This window comes from Phoca vitulina, unplaced genomic scaffold (genome assembly GCF_004348235.1).
Source record: "Phoca vitulina isolate PV1807 unplaced genomic scaffold, GSC_HSeal_1.0 scaffold48, whole genome shotgun sequence".
In the NCBI taxonomy this organism is placed as follows: domain Eukaryota; kingdom Metazoa; phylum Chordata; class Mammalia; order Carnivora; family Phocidae; genus Phoca; species Phoca vitulina.
Genome location: NW_022589751.1, coordinates 8195491 through 8216288, shown reverse-complemented (window position 1 = coordinate 8216288; position 20798 = coordinate 8195491). Strand labels below are relative to the sequence as shown.

The window sequence follows — 20798 nt, the reverse complement described above, 5'->3', positions numbered from 1 at the left end:
CCAAGGAAGATACTAGCTGGGTTAGTATCCCTTCCGGTACTGTGCATCCTTGAGTTAAGGACTGGACCATATCTATTACCGCACACTGTACCTTTTACATAAAGAAAAAGTATTCGGGAAGAGAAGCGACCGCACCTGTTGTCACAAAGGGCAGAAGCCAGGTATTGCTATGGTCATAGCTGTCCCAACGGGACTCGAGAGGAAGGTGGTGTATGTTGGTTAGACACTGAGGACTCAGTATGCGGTGGCTTTGTCACCCTGTGTAAATCTTCACACTTCCTTGAGCCTTAAAATTCCTTTTCCACCTAAGTCAAAAGGTTAGTGTAAAAGTCAGATGAGGTAACGGATCTCTGTGTGCTTTGAAAGCTGTTGTTTGTTTTTAGGTGCTTTGCAAAAAAGAGCTAGTAAAATATTCAGGTCCTTTTTGCTATATCTGATGCACCAAACCTCTTTTAAGCACCAAATATTTGCTTGATGATGGATTCTAGTCACTCCTTTTAGATTAAATTCATTGAAAGATGCTACAGGACTTCTGTAAGCTATGGACATCATGGGAAGAGGTGGTCCACATCCTCTCTTTGTCCTGCATTTGACCCAAGGTCATTAGGCCACCAGCCGCAGTTTGGAAATATTTTGGTTATTATGAGAACTTTCATATGAGGTATGACCCACACTGATCAGTCTTGGCACAGTCTAGCCAAAGAATCTCAGTGAAGGATAATTAAGGTGCTCTACAGCCTTAATCCCCCAGATTGATCTGTGGACCAGCATCAGGGGCATCACCAACAGAACTGTAGAGTGTCGAGGGCACGGGATGGAATGAGCACTGGGTGTTACACGCAACTGATGAATCACTGACCTCTACCTCTGAAATTAATAATACACCATATGTTAATTAATTGAATTTAAATAAAATTTTTAAAATAAAAATTAAAAAAATGTAGAGCCTCAGGATGCACCCCAGGTGTGTCCGGTCGGAGTCTGCATGTTAACAGGGTCCCCAGGTGACGGCAGCACACACGGAAGGTTGAGAAGCAGTGTCGCAGCCTGCCACCGAGTGATAGCTCAGCCTCGGCTTCCACAGCCACTGGGATCGGCAGCTCCCTTCCTCTCCTGGGAGCCCTTCTACTGGACAGCTCGCACTTGCAGACTTTTCCCTCCTGTCCAAATCTGCCTGTGAGGGATCACCCAGAATACATTTCCTTCTTCTGCCACATTAAAGCCCACATAGCAAGTGTCATTGAAGTGTCATTACTTTCCTTTGTTACACAGAAGCCTGGACCCGGAGGCTGGGTGGGTGGTGAGTGGGGCCACACAAGGTCACCTGGCAAAGACCAGCAGGTCCTGAGACATTGGAGAAGGACCATGAAAAGGCCCCTTGCAGTTCTGGCTCTTCCTTTACTCCTGCCAGAGTCCAGGGTTTAAAGAATTGCCATTTTGAAGAAGTTTAGAGAACTTGAAGAGGTTTCCCAAAAGGACAGGAATATAGAAGTGATGTCTGGGGTAGAAGTTGGTCCTGCGAGATGTGCTAAACACGAGGGGGTGGTGTGGTGGCATGCGAGGGGCCGCCCAGCAGCTCGACCTCTTACTAGCTGTGGGACATTGGGGCATGAACTTAACCCCCTGAGCATCAGCTTCCTGGGTTTTAAAGGCAAACAGGATGATAAACCCTGTTCTGCCTATCTCCAGGGTTTCTGTAGGACTCATGGAAAATAAAACCAGTGAGCACTCTTAATGACATGGGAAATGGTCCAAGGATGAAAGAGAAGATCCAGTGGGACAGTAAATGAATCCAGAAGACAAATCTACCACTGGCTTGCTGTGTGACCTCAGGGGAAGCCCTTGGCCTCTCTGGGCCTCTCTGAATCAAGTGGGTCATATACACAAGATCTGAGCACCCTTCTAGAAGGCCCTGGAGTTACCATGGCTTGTTGCTCTTGGTGCACATTACCGAGAGGGTTTCTCCAAGAAGGATGGCTCTTCAAATATTTATGTAGGGAGATTTCTTATAGCTTGGAATTGAATCCTTTCTCAGGGAAATGATTCCAGACACTCTTCCTGGCCTATCCTATGGGAGACCCACTTTAAATAATGGGTCTGCTTGGCCACAATCGCACCTGTGTTTCCATGTCACCATGTGATACCTGAGCTGGTGAGTGAAGAGTGATGGTTTCATTTCTGCAGCTGTGTCAGGACACCCAGTCCTATTTCTGGAAGCAAGCTCTGCCCTGTGAGATACCTGAACTCATTCCTGGTTGGAGGGTGTCATGTGCAGACTTTTCCAGGGGAACGGTCTTGTTCGATGCTTCCGATATCACCAAGGAGTTTTTCAGAAGCGTTTCTGTTTGTTTTCACAAGTACAGGTGTGGCATACCTGTTAGTTTTGTGAGCCTGCTTTGCCAGAGGAGGCTTCCAGTCGACAAGAAACTGAAACTGGCTTTTGGTTCAGCAGCCCTTCCATAGATGCTTTGCCAGCTGAGAGCAAAAGGACCAATGTGTGTGTTTATGGAGGGTCATAATTGTTCCTTAAGACAGCCCTTCTGTGTCTCTTTCCTGCCAATCTGGGGACCCTGTGTTCATGCTCAACTCACTGTGCTCATATTCCCAACCTCCCATTTCATTGCCTGGATGCTTGCTTCTAACTCTGTACATTGCGTTTTCTCCTGTGCACCCACCGTGTTGTCATGGAAACTCGATGGCCGTAGGCCATGAGTATCCGGCGTCATCGAGTGTGATGGTGTGGTACGTGTATTTGCTCACACTTTTATTTTGAATCCGTTCCAATGTGACATCTGCTAAAATGTCTCCCTTATAATTTGCTTGGTGATCACAGCCTTCTCATCATTCACTGAGAGCAGGACCTGATCTCACAGAATCTGAAAAGAGCTATGTGGTAAGATGCCTGTAGCTTTTCTAAAGAGAACCCTTACTGACTTCTAGTCTCGACTGGAGTAATGCCTGGCTAACTCACAGAGCCATTATTTGCAAGAATTATATGGCGGTTGTGCTAGAGGGAAATGTTAGGCCCACCCCCTTCCCTCTCAGAAAGCAGAGGAGTTTAGAGACCATATTTGTACTCTGCCTACATGTGGGATTAAATTAATGGTTAGTGCATGATTGGGGATCCATACTTGCATTTCTATCCTGAAGTTATTCCATTTGTGATAGTTACTCACTAATTACAGGCTTTTATGCTGCTGCCTTTATTTTTAATATTCATACTAAATTCCAAATTCTTCTGTATCTTACCTGTTTTTTCCATGCTTACGCCTGGATCCCTCCTGCACTCCACTACTGGAATATCTATTTTTTTAACCTGGATCTTCAACTCTGTTGTTTCCCTGGACTTATGTGCTTCGTCTGGAATGTTACATCTCTTCCTCTCTTTCTTTTTTTTCTTTTTGTTTTTTTGTTTTTTGTCCCCATGTTGACTGTTTTATGGGGGTTTCTGGATATCTCGGGGCCACTCACAGGAAGCAGTTTGCAATGAGATCATAAACATTGCCGAAAAATCTGTTCATTACTGCAGCACTGTTTCTCATCCCCTTGACTTTCATCACAAGGTATCCCCTTCTGACAATAAATCATCTTTAATCATTTCTCAGCAACCTCAAGCCCAGCAGCGAAGAGTCACCCCAGACAGGAGTCAAACCTCACAAGATATGTAAGTACACTTGGCGAACTTCCTTTCTCACATTCTTAGTAGACTATTGGCTTTAGAGAACGAGTCATTGACCAAGTGTGGGGGCAGCTACTTGGGGGAATGGACAAGTCACCCCTGGCTTCTCTGAGGATTTCTAGTTGAGGCCATGTTTCCCATCAGCCAACATGAAACAGGTGGTGGGTGGGTGAATAAAGGAGGTCACAGACTACCGAGAGATAGAGACCAGGAAAGAATGAACTGCCATCCAGGGGCAAATGAGAGCAGTGCTGACTGGCTTCAGTACTAGTGTTGTGGGAATATAGAGGAAGGGGTCATTGGTTCTGCCTAGAGAAATAGAGTTGACCCACTCATTAAAAAAAAAAAAAAATCATTGGATATCTCCTATGTTTTAAGCATATAGGAGCAAACTCCATTCCCAGAAGAAGAGAGATTTGGAATGAGCATTGAAAGACACATTGAAGGGGCCCCTGGCTGGTCAGTCAGTAGAGCATGCAACTTGATTTCAGGGTCATGAGTTCAAGCCCCACGTGGATGTAGAGCTTACAGAAAGAAAGATAGAAAGAGAGAGAGAGGAAGGAAAGAAAGGAAAGGAGGAAAGAAAGACAAACTGGATTTGAGAGCTAAAAGTTCTTCCCAGCTGAGGAAACCACACATGCAAAGACCCAGGGTAGATGGTGTGTTTGGGGAACTCGGAGAAGGCCCATGTGGGGAAAGGACTCAATGGAATGGTGCACTGAGCAGCATGAAGCCCATCCAAAATTAGAGCTGACTGGGGGACCCAAGCTGCAAGGTTCTGGGACCTTGGCCCCCCAGTCTCCACTGTCTGGGAGTGAGGATAGAGAAGCAGGTATCAGGAGTTACTTCCCAGAGCTGAGGCTACCAAGGCAGCCATAGTGGAAGTAAAGAGGAAGATAAGGCATTCTGAGGAGTCCAAGTTGGTTGGAGACAGCAGGCAAGTATGGAAACATCAAAAATGTATTCGCTTACCAACTGGAAATCTATCTGCATCTCTTTATTCCTCATTGGAGACTTCCTTCTGGCAGACAGATCCATCTACTGAATTATCAATACATTTGGATAAATGTATAAAATTAAATGGTCCCTTTGTTTCAGCAGAGGAAAATGAACCTCTCATTCCTGGGGACTGGCTCCTCTTACTTGTTTCTAGTCTCATTTGCCCACTTACTGGAATTCACTGGCATCTACTGGACATGGTAGATGGTTGGCTCATTTGCAAAGTTTTGCCCTCTACTGTTGTGTTTCAGAATAGTAAGTACACAGAATTGTGAACTAGTGCATAGTAGATGCTTCTTAAGTATCTGTCAAAGGAATAAATGAAAACAAACTTTTCCTTGTCAGATTTTACAAGTAGGCCAGCCTCCTCCAGTGAGCTGCTGTCAGGACAGACAGAACAGCACAGACAGATTGCCTTAGGCCAACTAACAAGTAAATAAAAATCTTACTCCCAAACATCACTGGGATAGAAAGAAAGCAAAACGCTTTCAAGAATTTTGGAAGAATGACATCACATTTAAAAACAATTAACGAGGGGCACCTCCTGGCTGGCTCAGTCAGAGGAACGTGTGACTCTTGATCTTGGGGTCATGAGTTTGAGCTTCACTATGGATATAGAGATTACTTAAATGAATAAATAAAAACTTTAAAAAAATAAAAACAATGAAATATGTATCAGCATATTAAACTCAAGGTAAGCAATTAGAATGTACTTTTTATATCTTTATATTAATGCAACAATTTTATATATATACAACAATTGCTTTATGCTCTCCAACGTATATGTCCAGAATATAGTGTCTATCTCTAGACCTGAGTAACTTCTTTTTTTTTTGGACTTAAGTAACTTCTGATTATCCTTGATAATCTATATACATTCTCCTATGTTAAGAAAAAGCCTTGGTTAACTTTAAAGAGGGGGCATCTAGACAAAATGCTTAGCTATGGTAACCAAATGAAACTAAATAAAAGGACTGATCATAACCTTGCTTGTCAGAGGCTTCCCATCCTCTGACATCAGTCTTTGTTTCCTTATTATATACTGAATGGATCTCCCCAAATGCTACACTGTCAGGGAAATAGCCAGTAAAATACTTTCATCCCCACTGATGAGTACGAAACACTACCTAAGTGTTGATTTAACTGAATTGGGCTTTAAAACCTCATTATTTGATCCTATCAGTGTTTGAATCAATGTCTCTCATTTTTAGATTTAGCTACCAAGCATTATATAGCTATATACCACAGAATGATGATGAATTGGAACTCCGAGATGGAGATATTGTCGATGTCATGGAAAAATGTGATGACGGATGGTTCGTTGGTAAGTGATCTCCTCGTGCTTTTCTTACTAGCTGTGTATTGAAGAAGTAACTAGGAGTGATAAGCCATGCAAAAGGCAATATTCTCTGCACAGAAAAAAGAGCCTTTCTCAAATCCGGTACTGCTGTCAGGAATGCTGGGCCCCCCACTTTATGCTTGCTCTGAAGACAGTGTGCATGACGCTCATGATACTGGACCCAAAAACCAAATACGCCAACGCGACTGCACAGAAGGGCAATTGTCAAATTCATTACTTGAGTTCTGTTTGTATTCCTCTTGTGCGTGTATCTGTTCTACATTTGAAAATTTTCTTTTTTTTTAAACTCTTATGGAACAGCACAAGAAAATTTGAGCCTAGGTCTCAACTGTGAAACTCAAGCATATGTGTAGATCTTCCAAAGACCTTATTTACTTCAGGCTTCTCATAACTTTAAAAAAGCAACCTGCCTAATTAAAAGATTCACCTTCAGAGAACAGGAGAAAGATCAATGTTCTTTGAGATTTTGTTACAAAGCAGATACTTGCTTAATATACTTTGTTACTGGAGTTCTCAACAAATAGCCTGTGAGACAAGAATTATCCTCAGTTCACAGACTCAAAAACTGAAGCCTGAAGAGGTGACGTAACTAGCCCAGGTCACCCAGGTAGCCAGTCACGGAGCCAGTACTTGGACTCAGCCGCATCTGTCCCCAAGCCTCTGTTCTTTCTCCTCAGGCATAAATATGCCTTTGGGAGCCACTGACTCCCTTTTTACCTCTGTTTTCCCCTTGTACAAATGGCTTTACCTTTATCGTCTTTCTAAGACCAGCTCTTTCCTGATCTCTCTGGAAAATCTTTGCTAACGTGAAGTCCTCTCAGATCTGGGGTAGTAAGAATGGGAAGGCCTCAGCAGAAATGGGAAGCCAGAAAGATTTGCCTGGGCCTCACTGGCCTCTTAGAAAGCTGCCCCATCCTCCCCAGGCCCCCAGAAGCCTGTGGCCCCTCACTACCTTGAATCGCTCCGATCAGAAGGAAGCCAGTCTGAGAAGTCGGCAACACTCCAGTGGAGTGCAGTCCGGTGGAAACAGAATACACGCTGTGGGTGGAATGTAAATTTTTCCGGAAGCCACCTTGAAAGAAGTAAAATGAAACCCTTGAAACTAATTCTAGGGATATATTTTATTAAAACCAATGCATTCAAGCTATTACCATTTGAACATGTAATTGGTATAAAAAATTGTTAGTACGAATAGAAGAACAAACTATCCCACTAAGCCTTAGAATTCTGATGTATATTTTATAGGTACAGCGTAGCTCAATTCAGACTAGCCACGTTTCGTGGCTGTCGTATTAGAGAGTGCAGCAGTGGTACAGATTCGCTGTTAAACTCCTCCAGGACTATTTACATTTTTTACGAGAACATGGGGTAGGGTGAGGGGCACCATTTCTCTAATGGGGGCACGCCTGGCAGCTAGGCAAAGGAAATATTCCTCAATCCCTCAAATGCTTCAAAACGTAGCCTAGTGCTCAGAGGAGAATCAAGTAACCCAGTGGAGCTCATTTTTCTCGTCCATAAGGAAAGGTGCAAGCCAGCTATAGGAGCACATCTCTCACCCCTATCATCGTCTCCGTTCTCTGCAGCCTCCCCGGCGGCCCTCCCTAGGGGGTTCAGTTAGTTGTTTTAGATGTCTTTATCGTTGATGCTTTCTTTTCGCTTCGGGCAACAGCTCCAGCCTGCTGGTGGTGGCAGCTTGAAATGCTGTGTCCACCGGGGTCCTGAAGCCATATCCAAGCCAACTGGGAAAAGGATGCGGTTGTCAAATTGTGCTATCTGCCAGTGATTGGGGAATGATGACATGGTCTGGGTCTGCCACCACCCCCACCCGCAGCTTTAGAGAGTCAGTCCCGAGGGAAGGAGCTAGGTTAGGGATCCGGCAGTTCGGGATGTAGAGCAGCACAGGAAGGCCTTTGTGCCCAGGTAGCTCAGTGTTCCTGGCTCGGTGGGAACCCTGAAAAGGTTGGCAGCAGAGACAGGGAGTCAGCCCGGGGCTTAGGCACAGGCTTCTGAGAGGAATTTCCTTTTGATGTGTGGTCCTATCCAGTGGACTTCTAGAAATCCTACAGTTTAGAAATTCTGAATTCCTGGTATCTTGTGTTGAATAAATGGGCTCATTTTTTCCAAAAAGGAGAAGTATTGGAAAGAGCAGTGGGCTGGGAGTCAGAAGTCCTGGTTCAGAGCCTGCTTCTGATGCTTGCTCAACTGTGGGACTTAAGCTCTGTGAGCTTCGAATTCCTCATCTGAAAAAGGGGGGAGTATTGAGAATGCCTGCCTGGCTTAGCACCCAGCATTATTTTGTAGCCTAAATGAGATAAGGCAGGGAAAAGTGCTTTGGAAACCATATGCTGTCCTTCATGCCACAGGGTTGTTATCCAGGGACGCCTGGGTGGCTCAGTTAGTCGAGCTTCCAACTCTTGGTTTCGGCTCAGGTCATGGTCTCAGGGTTGTGGGATCGAGCCCCAATTTGGGCTCTGTGCTCAGTGCTTGGAATTCCACTGCTTGGAATTCTCTCTCCCTCTGCCCCTCCCCCTGCTTGCACGCGCACTCTCTCTCTCTCAAATAAATTAATTAAAAAACAAAACAAAAAAACAAAGGGCTCTCTCTGAACTCACATGGGTGAGTCTTCTGATTTTGCTTGTGTTTTGTTTGTTTGTTTGTTTTTTATAGGTACTTCAAGAAGGACAAGGCAATTTGGTACTTTTCCAGGCAACTATGTAAAGCCTTTGTATCTATAAGAAGATTGAAAACCAGAGATTATTTTTATTGGAGGATGAAGCGTAATTCATGAACTGGACTCTTTATTTAAACATTGAGTCAGTAGGAAAACTAATGCAGTGGATAAAGTAAGAAGCAAAACAGAGGGACAGAGAAGTGTTGTGTCTAAAGCCTGAGCCTGTCTACGCTTGCTGTGTATCAGGCAAGCCGAACTGAGGAAAAAGGAATGAGGCAAATCTGTATTTACTTAGCTGCTTCTGGGAGCCACTCCAAGCCTTCCCAGCCTTTCCCCTTCTTGGGTAATCTGACCTGTAACACAGTCCAGGATCAGTGAGGTCAGAAATGTCTCTTGCTGCCCAGGCCTTGACCAGCTCTGGCTCAAAGCGGTCATTTAGCCAGAAGCAGCCGTCGGAGCACCAGGCAGATCCCCAGCCATTCTCCAAAGGCCCCGCACCCCAGCCACCCCAGAGCCCACCGTTTTCCCAACATTGCTGGAGATCTGCCTGGGCTGCCGAGGCCATCCCTGGACAGTGGCGGGGGCCCCCCAGGCTATCCAAGACCATGTGCCTCACTCCTGGGGTACGTGGAGAAATGGAAGCAGAACAGCCTGCGTGCAGCATTGCCCTCCACGCCCCTGGTGTTCAGACAGAAAAGCACATGAGGTTTGCCTGTGGGCGTGGGGTGCCCAGGTCAGGTAGTTAAATTTGTGTTTCCAAGCGATGAAGTGAAGAAGTTCTGTAGCTGTCAAGGTCACTTGCAGTGTGGTCCTTTCCCATATCACTGACTTTTGTAAGTGGTCACCTTCGGCACAATTTCATTTACCAGAATGCCAGTGCTAAGCTTTCTTTTCTGGATTGTTTCTGGCCAGGGCAGTGTGAGGTCGCTAGGCCTGTTCTCACAGAGAACCAAGGATGGCGTTCAGTGAATCATTTAATAGGCACTGATGCACACTGGATGCCGGGGCGACCGGTGAGCAGGACGTGCTCCACGCCGTAGGCCCACCGCGTCCTCATTTTTACTCCCCGAAGTAGTTCAGGGACCACCCACAAAGTGGTGGCCCAGGGTCCTGAATCCCGACGCACCCTGGTGAGGCCTCGCTTCAGAGCAGAAGGCACACGGGCAGCGGCCCCACGTGCGAGGCAGCGGGAGGCCTGCCCTCTGTGGGGCCACGTGTGAGGAGGGAGGCCCCTGTGACGCCCGGGGTGCTCGGTCACAGCTCCATCCAATTCGAGGATGTTCATCAGCCCCTCTGGTAGACCCCTTGAAGAAATAGGGACTGGCCCACCTGCCTGCCGGGAACTCAGAGGTGATGGGAGGGGCAGACACACAGGAATATTGGGTCCGGAGAGACTGTGATATGTGCTAAGAAGGGTATGAGAGAGATGGAGGTGATCTTTCCCTGGAGAGACTCTAGAAAGCATTGTCGTATTTCTCTCTCCATTCACTCACTCTTGAACAATGAGGCTGCTAGAAGAAGCTTTGTCCGAGGGTAGTTTATGGCTGGAAGTTCTTGGAACTGTTTCCAGAGTCTTCAAACTCTCATCCTCCCCACAAGTACACATCCAAGGTCACAAATAGAAGCAGCAATTCTAGGTAGGTAAGTGTGTACAGGAACCCTGGCTCTCTGCATGTAGCTCAGAACTGCCGGCGGACCATTGTCCCAGAGTCTGGAGTCTTTACAAGTAGGCGGAGTTCGTCTTCAGCGCCTCTGCCTCGCCCTCTGTCTCTCCACCCACCTGCCACCCATCAGCTGTGCACCCCCCCCCCCCATCAGACAGCCTCATTCTCTCCCTGTCCTCCTTTCAAGTCCCGGTCTCAGGAAGGAAACTGCTGCTTACTCCTTCACACTAGAGTGCGAATGACTGATAAGAGGAATGTGTTAGCTTCTTCCCAGAGACATTTGTTTTTAACTAGGACAGAGCAGAGCCTTAACCCCACGGAGTGAGGCTGTGGAACTAACGGTGGGGGTAAGGGGTGCCGGTGGTGGAGGAGGAGGAGCTTCCTGGGTAGAAGGAGCCTTCCCCATAGTCTTTGAATCAGACTCCTTGCTGCGGAAGGTCCACTTCCCCATCCGAGGGCGCCGTTTGTCTCTCTCCGAGGGCATACGGTACGAGTGCATATGCACGTGCGTTTTGCACGACAGCACTTCACTCGCTTTTGGAATGTAACTCCTGTATCGGCCGACATGTTTCCTGGTCTGTCTTAGATGCAGACAATTAATAACGATCTTACTCTTAATAGTTTTTTTTGAGGGGTGCTTCTTGATTAAGTAGGTAATTTTGAACACCTCTTTAAATACAGCTAGAAAATAAAACCAATCTGTAAAGCCGCATTTGCATATGATGCCAGCCTCACGCATTTGTAGATCCCCAGAAACCCAGGTATGCCTCACCGATTTGCCCGTCTTTAACAAAATCATGTTAAAATTTGCAGAATTTGCATCGAACTTCGGCTTCCTATGTATGACAAAACAAGGAACAAAGGTTTCCGATTGCTCTTTTGTCCTCAGACATTTAGTAATATAAAATACCTATTTTTATGCTGAAATATTTATACAAGTTTATTAATAGCAAGAGCAACTAACTGGGCCCATGCCTTGCAGCACATTTTGATACACTCGCCGTGCTTCTGGGGAAAGGCAAGCCCCCAGCTACTTACCTTTTGCAGTCTCTCTCGGATCAGTAAGAGAAAAAAGATCATATGCGTAAGAAGCAGGACTGTAAATATGTATATTTAACTTTGTATAGCCCATGTACCTACTTTGTATAGAAAAATAATTTTAAAAATTTGAACTGAAGGGGGGTAAAATGAGGAAGTCATGAAGTTTTTTGCATTTTTATTTAAATGAAGGAATTCCAAATAACTCACCTGCGGATTTTTAGCACAAAAATAGCCATTGTAAAGTGTTAAAATTTCAAATAATCATTCTTTCTGGGAGAGAAGGTAATTGTTATCTCAGTTATATAGGTTTTTTTTAATTTTGTTTTTGATTTTTTTTTTTTGCAGTCCTATTTATCTACAGTAGGTATTAAGTTCTTTTGCTAGAATAGGTTACTACAGAGAAGATTATATTCTGAAAGAAAAATAACTGACATTATATATAACCAATTAATTTAAAGTGTTGCCATTTTAATTACACCTGGAGAGCATGTACTATGCGGACACAGATTGTTCTGTTCATTTATTTTTCTTTATTGCGGTGGATTGATTTGATAAATGGATGTGTTGAGTTACTACATTTGCTGTACATATTTAATAAACTTTATTCAGAATTGCGTGGCATATGTTTGTTCTTACCATTCATTGTTTCTTTCCTTCCTTCGCCAAGTTTCTCAGGGGAGGCTTATATTCACTGCTTCGATATCGCATCCTCTCCTTTCCCTTCTTAATCACATACCGTCTCGCTTTGCTCCTGGAAGACCTCACTTCTTACCTTACTCCTTTCTCAATAAGCTAACTCTGTGACCTTCTCTGAATGGACTACTGTTGGCCATCTCACCATGCTTTCTATTCTGATTGCAAAAATAATGATGTGTCTTTAAAAGCACAAGTGAAACATTATAAAATATGTGCAATGGGTCTTGATTTGCTCCGCAAGACATGGGTACAGGAAATGATACAGCATTTGGTTTTCCTAAATCGAGTTAAATCGGCTATGAGCCTTCTCTTGCTATGATGGGTGAAAATGCAGTCTGTCCCCTCTCAAGCCAAGCGTGTCAAGATGGTGGCATAGGCATCCAGCCTCCCCTGGCATCCCGTGACTGGGACCACACCCATCTCTGGGGGGCAGGGCCTGCTGTGCACAAATCAAACCTCCACCTTCCCCTGGTTCTGTCCTTCTCCACCTCTGTCAACTCAGCACTGCCACCTCTTGGGGGTGACTCAGTGGCATCCCTCTCTGTAGACGTAGGCCTCAAACAGTCATGGGAGAAGGGTTGCCTTCCAGGGGGTCTGACGGCCTCAGGACTGAGCCCGGGGTCACAGGCACTACTTTCAGGCTGTTCATCCCTTCCAACAAATCCATCAGCTGTACTTTCAGAGTACATTTAGAACCCAGCCTTTTCTCTCTGGAGAAAGCCATTTTCTCTCTGGATCCTTGTGCTTGCTTTCTAACTCACCTTCCTGCTTCCACCCTTGCTGCCTCTACTCCGGTCTTAACAGAACAACCAGAGTGAGCATTTTAAAGTCTATCCAAAACCCTCTCGCGGCTTCTCACATCACTGAGCGGTACCATGGCCTCAGGCCCACTGGTACACTGTCCCACCCCCCTCCCTTACCTTGGCTTCGTTTCTCCTTGTTCCTTATGGCCTCAGACTCGTCAAGCACACTGCACGTTCAGGATCTTCCATTCTGTCTTCTGGGCCCGGAAGACCCTTTCTGCTGGAGCTGCATGGCCTTCTTCTCCCCTCTCTTTACATCTTTAGGTTGCCTTCTCAACGAGGCTTTCTCTGACCACTTTATATATAACAGGACCCTACTCTTTCCACCCAGCATCCTCTCCCCCTTCTCATCCTCTGTGCTTTATAACTCATCAGCATCTGATATGTGTTTCACGATCCTGTAAAATCCATGAGGATAATTATTCCATTTGGCTTTTATATGCCCAGCACCCAAGAAGAGTGCCTAACATAGTCGGCACTCAGTCACTTGATCAAGTAAATGCGTAAATAAATGAACCCCTGGGGCCAGAGATCTTAGAACTCAGAATACTAATAATGAAGGAAGGGATGCGTTATCAGTCCTTTCTTCCAGCAGCAGAAATAGAACAGCAATTAATCTCAAATTACTCTGAGCTCATACAAACAGCAGGTGAGAATTTTCTGTAATTACAGTCACCTCCCCACAGAGATGACTGCTGCTGACTCTCCGCTCTATGGTCCTCTGAGCTTTCTTTGTATAGTACACATGGTCTATAAACAAAAGCTTTGCATGGTCTTACACACTTTTTCCTCCCTTAACAATAGAGCTTGGACATGTTTCCATAATTTACTTAATCAATCCCCTATTGATGATGCAAATATTGCCAGTTTTTTCCCCCACAATAAACAATGCTGCATTGAATACAATTGATTGGCTTAAAGAGCAAGAACATTTCAAATCTTGAGATACTGCCAAACTGCCTTCCAAAATACATCACAACAGTTTATACTCCCGCCAAGTATGGGAGTGTCTGTTTCCCCACCACCCAGTTATCTGCTTCCATGGAATGCTGTTCCTTGGTTCATCTGCCTTTTCACTGGCCAGCCCTCTTTCTAGATCTCTACTTGCATTCCCAGCCATCTGTTACTTTCTCTTAACACATGCTCCTTCGGGGACTAGATCCCTCACAATGTAATTTGGCAGAAAGAGCCAGTTGTATGGGGGCTCCCGTTGATGATAAGTGGTAGAAACCTAACACTACGGGCCATTCTTGGGTCAAATCGCTGGAAAGAAGGGAGTTGGAACCCTCCTCGGGCAGGAGTGAGTCCAGACTCTCGACTCTCGTACTTGTCTTATTCTTGGCGCCTCTCGTACTTGTCTCATTCTTGGTGCTGCTGGCTTGTTTGGCCACGCTGTCACCTACCGAGTGCGGCCATAGGCAGCCCGGGGCTCATTCTTACAGGCCTCCGACACCCTTTTCTAGGGAAAAGGGCCTTCCTGTTGCGCTTCCCTGAGAACAGTTCCAGACCCTGCCAGGTCCAACTTGGGTAGTTAGCCTTCCTTTGACTAATCACTGGCCGAAGCGGGTGTAGTATGAGTGACAGCCTCACCAGCACCATGTGGACTGGGGAGAGGAGAAGGCCAGGGGAGGGGTGTGCTGCTAGAAGAAGGAAAAAGGCAGCTGGATCAGTAACTCAATGGTCCACTGTGCAAGCTAGACTCTGAGCGTTACTGTGACAAGCTTTGGAAAATGGAATACCCTTCCCTATCAATACAAATGTCAGTGAGCTGAATGTAGGCTATGTGCTGAAGCTCTGCAGGCCAAAGTCTTGAGAAGAACATGGTGGAGAGCACGGGATGGCCACCCAGACAAGGGGTTTGATGTGACCACGAGGACACGGCCAACTGTATCATATGCTAAAAATACTAGGACTCTTCTGAAGGAAAAAGGATTAGCGTCTCAAAAGTCACGAAGAATGTTTGCATGAGTCGTACATAGGTGTATTTGCCAAGTCTTGGCATGTCGAGATCGAACCTGTCTCAGGAACGCTTAGCGGAGGCCCTTAAGACAAATGAAAGAAGTTACTACTTGATACAAGTCATCTGTGGAATGGACTAGCCAGGCAGGTGGTTCAGACTGAACATAGTCAAGAAAATTTAAGATGAACTCACAGATGGAAAAAGCCCATGATGAGGCATCTGAATGACCACGTGATGCTGGTTTCTGATGCCTATCCCGGGGGAGGACGACTCTGCTCCTCCAGCACTCACCTTGGTGTCAGCAGAGGGAAAACACTGGGTAGATTAATAAGAGTCTCTGGCCCCCTCTGTCTTACTGGTTTTTAAAGTGAGACTGACAGGGGCGCTTGGCTGGCTCAGCCGGTGGAGCATGCAACTCTTGATCTCGGGGTCATGAGTTCAAGCCCCGTGTTGGGCATAGAGATTCCTGTTTTAAAAAGTGAGGCTGACAAACCTACGTGAATCTGCAAAAGAGAGGTAGAGCTGAGAATCATCGTCTAAACAGTAGCATAAGTCATATAGATTGACTCGAGCTTGTATCATCAAGGTCACTGGGTCTCCAAGGATGGCCCGTGGACCTGTTGGAGTCCCCAGGCCCTTTCAGCAGATTTTTAAAGCCAAAAACTGTCTTAATAATGTTAAGATGCTTGTGGTAGCCAGCTTCCAAGAACACCTTTGGTGATCCCTACCTCCCAGTATTCACGCCCTTCTGCACTCTGTCAGGGCTGGTCTGTGGAACCAGTAGAATACGGCACAAGAAATGGTATGTCACTTCCAAGACTAGGTCATAAAAGCCATTGCGGCTGCTGTCCCTTGTTCATGGGGAGAAGCAGACCACGCTTTAGAAGTTCTAAGACTGGGGCGCCTGGGTGGTTCAGTTGGTTAAGCATCTACCTGCCTTCAACTCAGGTCAACTCGGATCCTGGGATTGAGCCCCGCATCGGGCTCTCTGCTCAGGGGGAGTCTGCTTCTCCCTCTCCCTTTGCCCCTCCCCCTGCTCACTCTCTCTTGATTTCTCTCTTTCTCTCTCCCAAATAGATAAAAACTTTTAAAAAAAGTTCTAAGACTTAGTTGTCATATTGGATAAATATGCTAATTCTTCCCAAAAGTAGGGCTATTAGGACAATGGGCTGGGAGTCAGAAGACCTCTGTTCAAGTGCTGCTTCTGGTACTTCAGTTGTGAGACCTCAGAAATGCCACTTCAGTTCTCCGAGCTGGGGTTTCCTCACCTGGGAGGGGGAGACACCTGGCCCAAGGTGGGTTCTGTTAGGAAGGAGGAAAAGGACATGATGTTTGAAAAGCAACTTGCAGTGCCCAACACAGAGCATTCCTGTTCCTCTGGTGTCTACTCCGTACCAGCATTTTTCATGCATTTTCTCATTTACTTCTCATACCAACCCTACAAGGTAGGCATTCTGATCTCCACTAACAGGTGAGGCACCGGAGACAGAGGAGTTCAGCCCAAGGTTATCCAGCAAGTAACTGGATTCGGTCTGACTCCAAAGCCAGTGTCCTTTCCACTGATCACACCCCGCTGCCTCCAAGCCAGGACAGACAGCCAGGATGAGTCTGCAGATCAGTATACCTCGGAACATCTAAATTTTACCTAGAGATTATAACATCTCCAAGAATGACCTCATGGAATAATGCTAACAGTGATAACCATTTGATGAGCACCTACTACATGCTTAAACATTAGAAGTTCAAAAACAGGTCAATTTCCTCAGTCTTCTACCAGAGCCAAGATAACAAAGGCACAGAAGGAACCTTCAGGTACCCCTGCTGATTCCATGGCATCTTTTTCTTTTTTTTTTTTTAAGATTTTATTTATTTATTTGACAGAGAGAGAGAGTGAGAGAGGGAACACAAGCAGGGGGAGTGGGAGAGGGAGAAGCAGGCTTCCCGCCGAGCAGGGAGCCCGATGTGGGGCTCGATCCCAGGACCCTGGGATCATGACCTGAGCAGAAGGCAGACGCTTAACGACTGAGCCACCCAGGCACCCCTGATTCCATGTCATCTTATCTTCTACCACTCACGAGCCTCTCCGAAGTGTGGTCCAGCCTCGCTGCTCGTACTTCCTCACCACACCAATCCTTTGTCACCTGCACTGTGGCTCCCCTCTGTAGGGTTATAGATCTGCAAAGCTCAGAGGCCCCCCAAGAACTTTGTACTCTCCATATTATCTATCAATTAAGAATGACTCCAACTCTAATAGCAGGTGGCCCCCAAATGTGACAGCTTAGCTGACAGATGTGTCTCATTATCTCACAGAAAAGAAGACAGGCTCTGGGTTAGTCTATCTGACTCCCCTGGCCTTTCTATCATGATTACAAGCTGGCTAGCGTGGCAGCTGCAAGCATCACATCCTCATACAACTGCATTTGAAGGCAGGAAACAGGGAGCAACGCAGGACAGAGGTTTTCTCTGTACATGCTTTCCTTAAGGAAGGAAAGTCTTTTCCAAAAGCACCCCCCAACCCCCGCAGACATTTTCCCATATCTCATTGGCTGGAGCTGATCCCATGGCTACTCCTCGCTGTAAAGAAATTGCCAGAGGGCGTTGGGCAAGGTGGAAGAGAGTTCGGAGTGACTCCGGGGTCGCTAACCAGCAGTGAGGATCACAAGCAAGCCATTCCTGGTGGCTCACTTGTTCTTTGGCTTCCATCAGATCTTCCTGCCTTTTCCCTCACTGGTTCTTCGAATTCTTTCCCTGCTTTTCCTCTTCATTCACTCCTTCAGTGTGGATGTTCCCCAAGCTTCTCTCTGTAATCTGTTGCCTGGGCAATCTTATCTCTTTTCCTAACTTTAATATTATCCCTTTTTTTCTATGTTACTTTTATTCTACTTTTTAAATTAAACAATACAAAGTTATGGAAGCAAAACAGAACTCACCTAATCATTCCCACTGAACTATAACCTCTTTTGTGTTCTACACGTGTGTGTGTGTCTGTGTGTGTGTGACCTGCTCTTCTCACTTACCAGAAACACCTTTCCTGACAAGACCTATTCACCTCTATATCTTTATTTAATGATTACATGGTATTCCATGGTATAAATGTGCCATGATATACCTAGCAGCCCTCTATCGTTAACACTTAGGATGCTTCCAATATTTTGCAATTATGGACAATTCTATGGTGAACCTTTTACATGCTCTGGTACCTTAAATGCCTACTTTTTTTCTAGACAAATTCCTAGAAGCAGAATGGCAAGATCAAAGGGCACACCATATTTAAGGCTTTTAACACATGCACATTGTCATACAGCTGTTGACAAGACCTGTCAGTTCTTTCTTGGCACTTCTCTTGGATTTGTCTTTACCTCTTTGTCACTAAGAACTCATCCTCTTACACCCTCCCTCAACTGATACCACTCCCTGAAACCTCTTTTGCTTCGTACCCACAAAATGATTGTGGGTTTAGAGGTGCCCTCATCACCTTAGCTTGGGAGTCCAATTATAGATGATAGTCTCTAGTATTTTTGAGTTTCCAAAGAATGAAAGTGGTGCTCCTTAACATGGAGCATTGGGATCAAGGCAGGCGGCCATCAGGCAGGGGGTGTGCCAGAGTGGGGGGTGTGGAACTAGGGGGCACTTCCGGGAACCTATGGGAGAAAGAGGCCAGAGGACATGGGGAGGGGCTCAGGAAGAGAGACTAGAGCTTTCAAGAATTGTTGAATAAAGGAACATGACAGGGAGGAAGCTGAGCTTTCATCCAGGGGGCATTGGAGGGTCAGCCCAGAGCAGGGTCAGGCCAGGGAGAGACTACGAAACAGTAGCGTCCCGTTTACCTAGAAACGATGAAGTCCGTTATATACAGCAAACCTTTCCATGACCCTGCAAGAAAGGTCCAGTCTCCCCTTTCCAGTTAAGGAAAAACCTCTCCTGATCCTGTTCCTCCTCCAGCGACTACCCCGTTTCTCTCCTTCCCTTACGGCAAAATGCCTCAGAAAGCTGTGTATACCTGCTGACTCTGGCTCTTCTGCTCTGTTTGGCTCTTGAACCCACTCCAATTAGGATTTTGCTCCCATCCTACCAAAGCTCTTCAGTCAGGACCTTCGATGACTTTAACAGCATTAATCCCATGGGCGGTTCTCAGTCCTCAACTCCTTGGACTTTCCTGACACACCTGAATACTCCTTCTTCTTGAACCCGTCTTCCCTTGGCTCCCAGGATCCACTGTCTCTCAGTCCTGGTCCCACCTCACCACTGGCTCCTTCGGGGTCTGTTTCGGCAGCTCGTCCTCATCTCCCTGCCCCAACCCCTGGCCCCCTGCTTCTTGTCCCACTCCTCGGTGCCCTCATCCACTCCTGGGTCTAAACACCCCCCATGTGCCCGGCCCTTGCCTGGGTTTCTCCCAGGTACCCTAGACTCCTACATACAACTAACCGCCTGCCCCACTCCACGGAACTGTCTACCCGGCATCTGACACTGACATATGTCCAGAACCCAATTCCTCAGTGTACCCCCAAAGCTGCTTCTCCCACAGGCTTCCCCATTTCAGTTAATGGCAATTCCATCCTTGGAGCTGCTGTTCAGGCCAGAACACAGGAGTCATCCTTGACTCCCCCCTCCTGTACTGCACTTCCCACCCAGCGGCAAATGCTTTAAAATATAGCCAGAATCCCAGCGCTGCTCACAGACTCCTCTGCTCCCACCCTGGGTCCCCGCTGATAATCACCTGTCGCCTGGATTATTGCAACAGCCCACTTACTGCTCCCCTCCTGCGGCTCTTGCCTCCTCTTCCATTTGTTTCAACACAGCAAACAGAGTGTTGGAAACAAAAGGCAGAGCATGTGAATCCACCGCACAAAGCCCTCAGACCGGCGGTTCGCAGACCCACGCAGGAGGCGCCGCCCAGCTCGGTGCCCGGGTTTGTCTGACCTCACCTCTACACCTGCATGCACTCTGCTCCAGTCCCCCCTCCCGCCACCTTGCTGAGGAAGGTGCCAGACTGGTTCCCCTCTTCATGCTAGTTCCTCCGCCTGGAATGCGCTTCCCCCAGATAGCTACATACTCACTCACCTGTTCAGGTCTTGGCTCAAGATCACTATCCTGGAGAAGTCCTCCCTCGTCACTTTTATTATTCACATTTGCAACACATATTTACTTTTCTCCACAGAGTGTAACACCATGTGTCATTCTATATGATTTCCTTTTAAAGGAAACATTTTATTTGGAGATCAGTTCAAGATCACAGAAAAGTTCCAAGAATAAGGACAATACAAAGAACCCCCATACATCCTTTACCTTGATTTACCTATTGTTAATATTTTATCCCATTTGCACCCTCCCTTCCTCCCCCCGCCACACAAGCACACACTCACACACACATAACTTTTTCCTGAACCTTTTGAGAATAAGTTGCATACGTGTGGCCCTTTACCCCAAAATGCTTCAGTGTGCATTTCCTAAAGATAGGGATATTCTCTTACACAACCGTGATCTAGTTCTCCACCCCTGAACTGAACGCTGATACAATACTTGAAGCTCCCACCTCCGTCAATTTTTCCCCTCCAGTGCAGGGTCAAATGTCCTCCCAGATACATTGCATTTAGATGGTCTGACTCTTTATTCTCCTTTAATCTGGAATATTTCTACAAACTTTGTCTTTTATGACGTTACCATTTTTGAAGAATATAGTCCCTCTCCCATCCTGTTAGATTTCAAAAGGGGTGGTCTGATGTTTCCTCGTGATTAGAGTCAGGTTACGCATTCCTGGCCGGCATGTTACATAAGCAATACCGTGTCCTTCTCAGGATTCCATGTTTGAGCCACACACGGTGTACTTTTGCCCGTCACCAGTGATGTTAATTTTGACCTTCTGGCAAGGTGGTGTTAGATTTTACCACGTATTGTTATTTTTCCCTTTGCATCTAATGAGCAATC

General features: G+C 46.2%; 1 protein-coding gene across 50 annotated transcripts in view; it reads left to right on the top strand.

Annotated features, from left to right (window-relative positions):
- The window catches only part of SORBS1 (sorbin and SH3 domain containing 1), a 225957-nt gene extending 213196 nt beyond the window's left edge, over positions 1-12761 (top strand). For 12 of the 50 annotated variants that reach the window (XM_032432263.1, XM_032432257.1, XM_032432260.1 and 9 more), the window contains 4 exons: positions 2834-2893; positions 3474-3664; positions 5890-6002; positions 8706-12637. In XM_032432263.1, the coding sequence (XP_032288154.1) occupies positions 2834-2893; positions 3474-3664; positions 5890-6002; positions 8706-8773 (432 nt within the window). In that variant the 3' untranslated portion in view covers positions 8774-12637. Of the gene's footprint in view, positions 1-2833; positions 2894-3473; positions 3665-5889; positions 6003-8705 lie in introns of all 50 variants that reach the window. The other 38 variants (XM_032432265.1, XM_032432266.1, XM_032432267.1 and 35 more) reach the window with 31 other exon arrangements.
- The last annotated feature ends 8037 nt before the right edge of the window (positions 12762-20798 follow it).